This window comes from Patagioenas fasciata, chromosome 6 (assembly GCF_037038585.1).
Source record: "Patagioenas fasciata isolate bPatFas1 chromosome 6, bPatFas1.hap1, whole genome shotgun sequence".
NCBI classification, from domain to species: Eukaryota; Metazoa; Chordata; class Aves; order Columbiformes; family Columbidae; genus Patagioenas; species Patagioenas fasciata.
In genome coordinates this window covers 37767309-37777533 of record NC_092525.1, presented here as the reverse complement: position 1 = coordinate 37777533, position 10225 = coordinate 37767309, and the positions used below count along the sequence as shown (strand labels likewise).

The following is a 10225-nucleotide window of genomic DNA, read 5'->3' as shown; positions in this document are numbered from 1 at the left end:
CCCTCCCAACAGCTGTTTCTGTAGTTAACAAAACAAGAAAAGGCCCCTCCCATCATGGGGTTGGAGTTTCTTCTTTTCAGGTTTTAATTAGTGTTGCCCCCATATCTATCAAGAATTCTACTTGTTTTGTTCTTTTGGGTTTCTTCTTCCCAATGCGGTGAGCACCACCCAGGCTGCTCACCCAGAAGGACTAAAACTGCTTCCCAGTGCAACCCCAAACACCCTTCACTTCAGCAGGTGACCGCACTTGTGCTTTCAGCTCCTGGGCTGGTGTTGTCCGGGCTTTCCCTGCTCAGCACTGACTGTGTTTTGGAAAGGCAGGAGCCAGTGCAAACCCTTCTCCGCTGTTCTGCTTTTTTTCTGCTATTTTTCCCCTTTCCTGTGAAGCTCGGCTGCTCCATGAGTTATTGTGTTCTCCTGTGAGTGTGGGGTTTGTCCTCTGCTGTGGAGCACGAGAGCGAAGCCCCCGGAGCCCCGGCTGGTGCAGACCCCGCAGTGAGGGTGACAGACCCGGAGCCAGGAGCAGTTTCCCCAGGGTGAGGAGCAAGTGGAGCTGCTCACACCAAGGTCACAGGCAGGGTTGGTGCGCATCACCGGTTCTAAGGCTGTCACCAGAACCTGACAACCTGACAACAGTGTGCTGTCTCCCTGGGTAGTTTAAGTACAACCAGAACGCAAGAGGCGGCTTAAATTCGGGGTCGTCTTTTTGCCAGGAGCAGAAAATGCCGTGATGGAGACAGTGGGGAAAAGGTGGAAACTCTCAGACCACGGTGCAGTCTCAGAGAGGAAAAGAGATGAACGAGACACTGATGAGCGGGAAAAGTTGACATATTTATTATAGAAACATTAAAGGTTCTATAGAGATTGAATGTTACATAAAGGTCAAATATTTAAATACATTAGCTCCAGACACAAATTAGTGTTAAAAAGTTCATCTATTTATTATAGAAACATTAAATATTATACAAAGCTCAAACATTATATAAAGATCAAACATTAAAATACACTAACTCCAGACAAGAATTGGTGGGAAAATGTTTGCATATTTATTATGTAAGTATTAAATATTAAATAAAGATTAAATAGAATACAAAATCAAACATTAAAATATATTAACTCCAGACACAAATTAGTTGTCAAAAAATAATCTATTTATTATAGAAACATTCAATATTATATAAAGATTAAATATCATATAAAGATCAAATCTTATCTAGAGATCAAACATTAAAATACACTAACTCCAGACAAGAATTGGTGGAATAAAGATCAAGTATTTATTATATAAATATTAAATAAAGATTATGTATTATATAAAGCTTAAATATTAATCCTAGTAACTCCAGATCAAAAACTACTGGAAAAATGTTTACATACTTTTATAGAAACAGTAAATAATATATAAAGATTAAATACGATATAAAGATCAAATATTAAACTATATTAACTCCAGACAAAAATTAGTGGAAAAAAGTTACGTATTTATTATAGAAATGTTACATCTATATAAAGACTAAATACTATATAAGGATCAAATATTAAAATATTTTAACGCCAGACAAGAATTGGTGGGGAAAAAAAGTTCACATATTTATTATGTAAATAAAGATTATCTATTAAATAAAGATTATGTATGATATAAAAGCTCAAATCTTAATATACATTAACTCAAAAGAAGAATTAGTGGAAAAAAGTTACGTATTTATTATAGAAACGTTACATCTATATAAAGACTAAATACTACATAAGGTTCAAATATTAAAATACTTAACGCCAGACAAGAACTGGTGTGAAAAAAAGTTCATATATTTATTATACAAATAAAGATTATGTATTAGATAAAGGTTATGTAGTATATAAAAGCTCTAATCTTAATATATATTAACTCAAGAGAAGAATTAGTGGAAAAAAGTTACGTATTTATTATAGAGATGTTACATCTATGTAAAGATTAAATATGACAGAGGGATCAAATATTAAAATATTTTAATGCCAGACAAGAATTGGTGGAAAAAAGTTCAAGTATTTATTATATAAATATTAAATAAAGATTATGTGTTATATAAAGCTCAATTATTAGTATCTATTAACTGCAGAAAAAAGGGTGGAAAAAAGTTTATCTATTTATTTTATATGCATATATATATATGTGAAATAAAGCTCAAACACTATATACAGAAGAAACATTAAAATACATTAACTCCAGACAAAAATGGGTTGAAAAAAGTTGATATACTTATCATATAAATATTAAATATTACACAAAGATCAAATATTATATAAAGATTTAATAATAAAATATATCAACTCCAGAAAATAATTATTGGGGAAGGTCTATGTACATATTAAATACATATTAAATATTAGTACATTAAATGCACATATTAAATAAATAGCAAATATTAGTACATTAAATAAAATTTTAAATAAATATTAAATATTAGTATATTTAAAAAAATAAATATTTGTACATTAAATATAATTTTAGAATACTAGTAAATATTAGTACATTAAATAAAAATATTAATTATCGCTCAAATATTATATACAGCTAAAACATTTAAATATATTAACTCCAAGGAGAAATTAGTGGAAAAAAGTTTACGTACTTACTCTATGAATATTAAATATTATACAAAGCTAAAATATTCTATAAAGCTAAGCTATTTAAATATAGTAACTCCAAGCAGAAATCAGTGGAAAAAAGATTATATAATATTGAATGTTCCTATAGAAGTATGGAAAGATTAAATATGATAAAAACATCAAGTCTTAAAATACATTAACTGCAGACAGAAACTGGAAAAAAGTTAATATACTTGTTATATAAAGATTAAATATTATACAAAGCTCAAACATTATCTACAGGTCACATATTAAAATATATCAACTCCAGACTAAACCTGGGGGGAAAAAAGTTTACATACTCATAATATACACAGTAAATCTTATACAGAGCTCAGCCATTACAATCCATGAAGTGCGGGCTCCTCCTGTGCTGCAGCTTTTCTTCTCAGGACGAAGTCGAAGTTGGCCTGGGTGTTCATGGCGTAGAACACGTTCGCCTTGGGTGGGATGGCCAGCTCTGCAAGAGAGGGAGCAGAGCGAGCGTTAATGGGCGCCCCACTCAGCGTTAGGGGTTTGTTCTCACCGGCAGCTGGGACAACGTGGCGATGGCGTTTCTGACGTCGCTTCGCGTGTTACTCTTGCCGGCAAAATGCAGCAGAGCTCTTCAAGCAGCAGCAGCAGCAGCAGAGTTCTGCTTCCCCACCTTTGTCCGCGGAGATGATCTGGACCAGCTCGTAATCCTCAGCCGAGCCAGACTGCAGGTTGTGCTTCTCCATGGCTCGCTGGATGACAGCAGGAGCCTTCTCTTGGTTACTCAGCTGCAAAGAGAGGGTTGCAATGAGGGCTTCTGCTTTATTCACTCTATAATGATTTAATAATTAGCAAAGGCCTGTCCTTCTGCAGACTGCTTGGTCCTGGAACGATTTCGAAGAACTGAAAAATTACAGCAAAAATTCTGGGCCTTGGAGCTGGGTTTGCTGGGGAAGGGGCACCTTGTGTCACAGCTCACACACCCCAGTGCTGAGCTGGACACACAACAGCCGGCGCTGGCAGAAGAGCAGGGGCAGCAAAGCCGGCACTTGCTCAGAGTGCTTCCCTTGGCTTTGTTGATCAAATACAAGCTTCAATTTCAAGGCCAGAAACCTTGAGAGATGCTCTTTGCAAACCTCTCATTCATCCCCTGCTCCACATGTTTTGATTTGTAACATCTGTCATGTCCCCTGTCAAGGAGGTTTGATCAGGGAATAGGTGTTTCCAAAACTAAAAGCACCATTCAAGTCACCTGGGGTGAAAACACCACCCACAGTCACAGCGCTTTGCTGTTCCCACCACTCACCAGGATGCTCCTGTAGATGTTGCCGCTTCTGTCCTCTTCTACGCTGGTGCGGATGATGCAGCTGTCTCCGCTCTGCTGGTTGTAGAGGGGCAGGACTGGCGGCACTTCTTTTGATGGAATGGGAGTCACGGAGCCGGGGCACTTCTTGGAGCACTTGTCACCAGATGGCAGCAAGGGGGGAGATGAGATCAAACACATTCATTACCATTTAATTTCAAAGATCCAAAAGCTAAAGATGACACTCTTCAGCACAACAGCCTTAACGAGGGCTTAGGCAACCCAGTTAAGGCAGTTTAGGTCAAGAGAGCAGAGTCTGGAGGACAAAGCTCCCTGGGAACGGAACCCAGCCCAGACAAGGCTTGGTCTGGGCAGTTCCTGGCAGGTCAAAGCACAGGGCTGGCGAGCTCTGACCTCACCTGCTTCTCACTCGCTCAGCTGCTCTGCCTGCCCCAGAATTAGGCTGGGCTGATGCACATGAGCCCTCCCCCCAAAATCGCCTTTCCCAGAGCTCAGGTCCCTCCATTCCACTGCCAGCAACGCTCCAGTCAAGACCCACAGGCTTGGGCAAGCGCCTGGGGCCGCCGGCAGCGTCAGCAGCCTCGCACAGGCTGTTTGTGCTGAACACAGGGCCCGGGCCCTACCTTGTGCTGAGGCTCCTCAGCAGTGGCGGTGGGAGGGACGATGGTGACGGTGCTGTCCCCAGAGCTCCCACCTGGAGCAGGTTTGGGCTGCGCGTTGACGGGGGTGCTGTGGGCGCTCACCCCCAAGCCCAGGAACGGCCTAGGGGGGAAAAGAAAGCACAACAGAGCTGGGCTGAGCAAAGCTGTCACTTGCTTCAACAATCTGACCTGCTGTTGTGTTTTCCTATCTTGAGTGGCCTATTGCTTGTGTGTGTATAGCAAATTAGACTCTATCCTTATTTGCTCTGTTTTGCTGCTGCAAATTTGAATTGAATTTATAATCCCGCACTAAAATTGTTCCTTTGTCTGACAGCTTAGGGTTATTTCTGAAGTCTTTAGACGATAACCCTCATGGCTAATTACACCAATAGAAAGAGACAACAGAAATACATATTTTTAGCTGACGGTGTCTCCTCACAGCACTGCAGTGCTCTGGATCCCCAGCCAGGTTTGTCAGCTGGTGTTCGATTTATTGCAGTTCATATTCACACACCAAACCCCCTCCCCGTTGTACTCACAGGCTGAATCTCTTCACCACGCTCTTCTGAGCTCTGCCCGATGCGGTGCTCTTGTCAGCTGCTCCTTCGATTTCACGTGACAGACGGAAACTGCAGAACAGGCAATACCATTAGTGAAATATCTCAAAGTGGCCATATTTGAGAAGCCCTGGGTCATTCCCACGTCCCAGAGGGTTCATCCCCACAAGGAGGAGCGCAGCTCTGTGCGTGTGTATTTCCACTCTCCGGGAGCAGCTCCTGGCAGCGCAGAGCTCAAGGCTGAGAGAACCTGAACCTGCCTGCGGGGGAAGAAAAGCTGCTTCGCCAGCTGGGCTGAGACCCTACCTCTCCTCATCACTTAAATGACGCTGCCTCCTAAACCACTGCACGAATTTCTCATCTGCTGCCATGCAATAGCTGTTACATGAGGACTGCAACAGCTTAATTTGTGCGATTACTTCAAACTCCTAAGAAAACAAATAATAAATTAGGAATTCTAATTAGAAAAACAAAGCCAGTCTCGTTAATACACTAAACACACGCAGCAACAGATCCAGGACAAACTGAGTTGGACCCGCGGGTCGGTTTCAGTTGAAAAAGTGACTGTTTCGAGAACCACTGTTTCAAACGCTGCAACTCTGCAGCTCACCCTTCCCGTCACCCCTGCGTGGCCAGAGCGGCGCCGAGAGAGGAATCCCGCTCTGTACGTAGGTGGTTCTCAGGCACTAAGCAAGGGAAAGAACGAGAGGTGCCTGTGATGACAGCAGAGCCTGATCCTCCCCGGCTCTGTGCACTCACACTTGGCCCAGGGGAACACAAAACGCTGCCCCCAACGTGTGACTGGAACGCGCTGCTCTTCCCTCACTCCGCTTGCACACACACTTGCCCAAAATAATTCTGTCCGAGATCTGGCGCGACTGCCCTCGGACAGAGGAAACCCTGGCACCTTCGCTCCTACTGATCCATGACCAACAAGGCTCAGGCTGGAAGGCAACGCTCAGCCTTGATTTCTCGGTCCCAGGTACCTGCTCCGCTCTCTGCACCTTTTACCCACAACTATTTACTGCAGCACAAGGAAGATGGTCACAGACTGTATCTTGTGGCCAGCAAAGGTCTCACGCCAGCAGGTCTGATTCGCTCCCGGCACACAGAACGCGCTCGTGTAACGTGTCCCCGTGAACACCAAACGGGGGGAACGTGCCCCAGACGTAAATCCCGTGGCAGCGAGTGCCCTGCAGCTCCTCTTCCCCTGCTGCCCGCATCTAAAAGGAATTTCTCTTCCCGCGCTGCCCCTCACAGCCCGGCAGAGGTTCACAGCGTGCCGGGGACTGTTCCTTCCTCACCCTCTGAGTAACGTGAGCGCCTGTTGGATACGCCCGAGCAAAGACAACAGGCCTCCCCAAGAGAACGCTCTAGCAGAGAGCGTCAGGCACTAACGATCACAGAACAGTCACCGTTCCACTTACCCTTCGCCGCTTCTCAAAATTGATCAGGCCGCCCTGTTGGAAGGACAGAGAACGGATCAGAGGAGAAGAGCACAGGCTCAGCTGGACTTAATCACAAACAGGATGAAGCAGCAACACCAAGGGACAGGCCACACCTGCCCTGACCAAAGGCTACTACAAAAACCCATTTCCAGCTCTAGGATAAACCACAGCGCTCGTGTACCTAAGTCTATTTGTTAAATATATTGCCCCAAATTACCTCAAGATAGTCCTGAAGGGCTGTGTCCAGCATGACGAGGTCTGTTAGGAAGGTACCCAGGTAAGGTACCGTGCCTTGTGTGACTCCCTGCAAACGGTCAGAGCAATGGTGGATTAACTGACTGAGAGGTAATAATAATACTAAGCAGAATACTCCTGTGGAAGCAAACAAAATACAACTCGTCTGCTTCACCAAACAGCGCTCTTGTAAATGACGCTTTCATGACATCATCCTTGGTATCTCAGCCAGCGGTTCATGTCTGCACAGAGCGGTATATAAGCCAAAGTGCTCATTCGTAACTCCTCTGTGTCAAATCTCGCTGTGCGGCACCTCTCGCCCCAGCAGAAAAGCCGGGATTTACAGACCCGTCTTCCCCAAAGCACCACATACGGGAGCTCATTGGTTAGGAACAGGGCTGACTCGGCTTTGGGTGAGATCACAACCTGGCAACTCAAGCTAATTCCCACCTTCATCAGCAGCTCCCTGCTCGTCGCAAAGTTGTCAGAGTCGGAGAAGATTTCGCAAAGGTCTTCAAAGATCAGCATTGTGTCCCTGTACAGGAAAAGATTAAATCATTTAAGTTGTTTGTAAGCACTCTGAATCAGATCAGGGTACAATATATTTCTCAAGAATTGTTAACAGTTGGGCACAGAAAAGATAAAAGCACCAAAACACATCCAGTGACACACTGCACAGCCTTACTTTGGAACGCAGGCCCAGGTCTTCTTCAGGCGATAAACCGAGGTGGACTGCAAGGCGGAAACGATGGCCTTCAGAGATGAAAAGTTGTTCAGGACCCTACATTGCTGTGAAAGGAGCGGTCAGAAACACAGGAGCGTTAAACGTCAGCATCACCAATAGTCAGAGCTCTTCTGTCTGCCCCGTGTCCTGCTTGCTGCACATTCTCCCTGCTAAGCGGGCAGCTCTACAAATACTGAGCATCAAAAATATCACTGACCAACAACCCCCCTGTCCCCTCCCAGCTCCACGGCACCCGCACAAGGAACGTTAAACAGTCGTGAATAAACGCTTTACACGTGCGATACGGATCCACTTCTCCAAGATCTTCGCTCGCTGCTGTGTCTTTAGTTCTTTGCTCTCCAGGATGGTGCTGAGCACGCAGTTGGTGACGGCGTTGAACTGCGAGATGGTGGCTCTGATGCTCTGTGCCAGCTGTTTGTTCTCCTTCTTGTCCCTTCGGGACCAGATGCAGCCCAGGCAGTGGTGGGGCACAACGTTCTGGAAGAGTGTCTAGAGGGAAACAGAGGTGTCCAACTCAGCCTGGATCGCTACTGCCCACAGCAAGAAATGCATGGTTACAGTACAAACTGCATCTGAATCTAATATGGTATTAAAAGGGAAATACTGGTTTTCTCTCCAGTTTAAAATATACACTTTGGTATAACTCTTTAGGCCTGACACCCTAAAAGAACTGTCAGATAAACTGTCCTGGAAAAATAAAAGACACCTTTCTATAACTTACATTACCGAGGGGAAAGATTTCCATATGATGATACTTTTGAAAGAGACTGATACAAATAAGCCAAATTGGAGCACTACAGTTATAAAGTACTTATACATCTTCAGGTGAGATAGCCTAAGATACAGTCAAAATACGCTATTTCTGAGGGGTCAGCCCAAAACTACTTCCCCAAGCATTTCAAGTAATACGTATGATCTACATACCGCGTCCATGTATGTCAGCTGTTCTGCCACCAGGTCTTCTTGGAACAATGAGAATTCTTCTGGGCCGCTGATCTCCAGTTCCTCTTCCTCATCCGGGTTGCAGGGAGAAAGGCTGTGGAACGCGTCTGGCCAGCGGGGAAAACACGAGTCAGTGAATTTATACAGAAAACAAGTAATCAAAGCAGATATTTGGAAAATCACTACATAGAAGAGCAGAACATGCAAAGGGACCTGCCTGGGGTAACGGCCTCACTGTGCTGCATATTTTAGGGAGAAAGAGAAGGACCCGAAGATTAAATGGGCAAAGAGAAGGTAGAAGAAAAAGAAACAGGGAGAACTGAGCTGTTCAGGGTCTCTTACCTGAGAAGCGCCTTAACCCATTCACTAACCATTCTTTGGGAAGAAAAAACCTACCAACCCCCCCCCAACAACTCCTTATTAACACTGCAGAACTTTGATAATCTACTTGTCAGCATTTATGCATTCTATAGTCTGAAAAACAGCTGAACTGCAAAGAGACAAGACTGCAATTATACCCCCAAAATATTATACTGAATATGCTCTTATGTCCACGTTTCAAGGGAAGAGGAGGAGAAGGGAGCGAGACCAGTTGGAAAGTTAAAACATGCTTTGCTAGTACTACTGATGAGGAGAGAAAGTAATGCAAAATATACAAAACCAATCGTGGCTCCAGCAGCTGCAGGACAGGCCCCCAGATGCCCTGGGCTGGACTCGGCAGTAAACCAGAGCTGGATTCAGGGCTGCAGGGCCTGGAACCACGCCTAGGATGGCAGGCAGGCTCCTCTTCAGATGCCGGCCATGGACGAGGACAGCGAGACCCTGGTGATCTCCCAGTTCCAGATGCTGCACAACGTGGAAAACCTACCGAGCCGGTCACTTTGGGTCCCCTGTTCTGGACGCCCCTCCCGGCAAGTCCGCCCCTCTCACGGGATGTGCAGAATTGATCAGCAGCCTTGGCTGCCGCAGCACTAAGTCTAAACCTGGGCCTTTTCAGCACACCAGTCCTACCGTTATGTGCTCCAGAGCCAACGGGGACTGAAAAACACGCAGCCAATGTGAGAATAATGCATGCAGAAGAACTTAGTCCCCCTACTAAGGCTGGAAGTTGATTCCAGTTTTCATTCACATACCACGTGAGCCCTTACGAATTTTCGGCTCACGGCACAGTAAGCTTTGTGCCCTGGATAAGGGGACATGTCAGCCTTCACGCTGGGAGAACACACAGACAGCAGAGAAAGGTACTTTACCATCATTCTCCCGTTCTTCTTTCCGGAACTCCTCCAGGAGGTTCTGCGCCTTCTTCTCCAGGTCAGAGCCAGGCATGTTCTTCTTCAGATAACTCAGCACCTTCTGCAGACACACGTAGTCGGGTGGCTCTCGGAAATCGTCGGCACACTGGTCAAGCCAGGTTTGTAAAATCGATGCCATCGCACTGTGAGCAAATTCAGAGAGAACACATGGGTTGTATGCAGCAGGTATTGATGCAATCGCATGGATCTGTACCTAATATAACAACAGGAACACTGAGACATTCATCCCCCACGTGAAGGCAGTACGGACACTTCTGTGAGCACAGAATTTAATTTGTTCTTTTTATGCAAGAAATGTTATTAATACTTCATAGGAAACTAAAGGCTGCTTCTTCAATTACACCTTGATAAACCAGCGCAGTCATTCAAAATCATTAAAGATTTTCTCTGCGTTGTATTATTGGATGTTATGAGACAGCTGAT

The 10225-nt window shown here is 44.7% G+C and overlaps 1 protein-coding gene across 1 annotated transcript; it reads right to left on the bottom strand.

The window, feature by feature from the left end:
- Positions 1 to 2966: 2966 nt before the first annotated feature.
- LOC136104096 (ral guanine nucleotide dissociation stimulator-like 1) lies at positions 2967 to 9920 on the bottom strand. Its single transcript, XM_071810584.1, has 11 exons — positions 9887 to 9920; positions 8472 to 8506; positions 7821 to 8036; positions 7488 to 7591; positions 7202 to 7337; positions 6786 to 6872; positions 6548 to 6580; positions 5462 to 5548; positions 3905 to 4048; positions 3272 to 3386; positions 2967 to 3085 (listed from the first exon to the last, which is right to left on the bottom strand). Exons 1-11 carry the CDS (start codon positions 9918 to 9920, stop codon positions 2967 to 2969), a joined length of 1110 nt encoding a protein of 369 aa, XP_071666685.1.
- Between the last annotated feature and the right edge of the window lie 305 nt (positions 9921 to 10225).

Coding starts and splice junctions, on each gene's coding strand:
- LOC136104096 (XM_071810584.1), bottom strand. CDS start 9,920: ATGGCATCGATTTTACAAACCTGGCTTGACCAGT. Junction 7,592..7,820: donor AGTGGATCCGTATCGCACGT/GTAAAGCGTTTA, acceptor CTCCTTTCACAG/CAATGTAGGGTCCTGAACAA. Junction 3,387..3,904: donor ACATCTACAGGAGCATCCTG/GTGAGTGGTGGG, acceptor CTCTCTTTGCAG/CTGAGTAACCAAGAGAAGGC.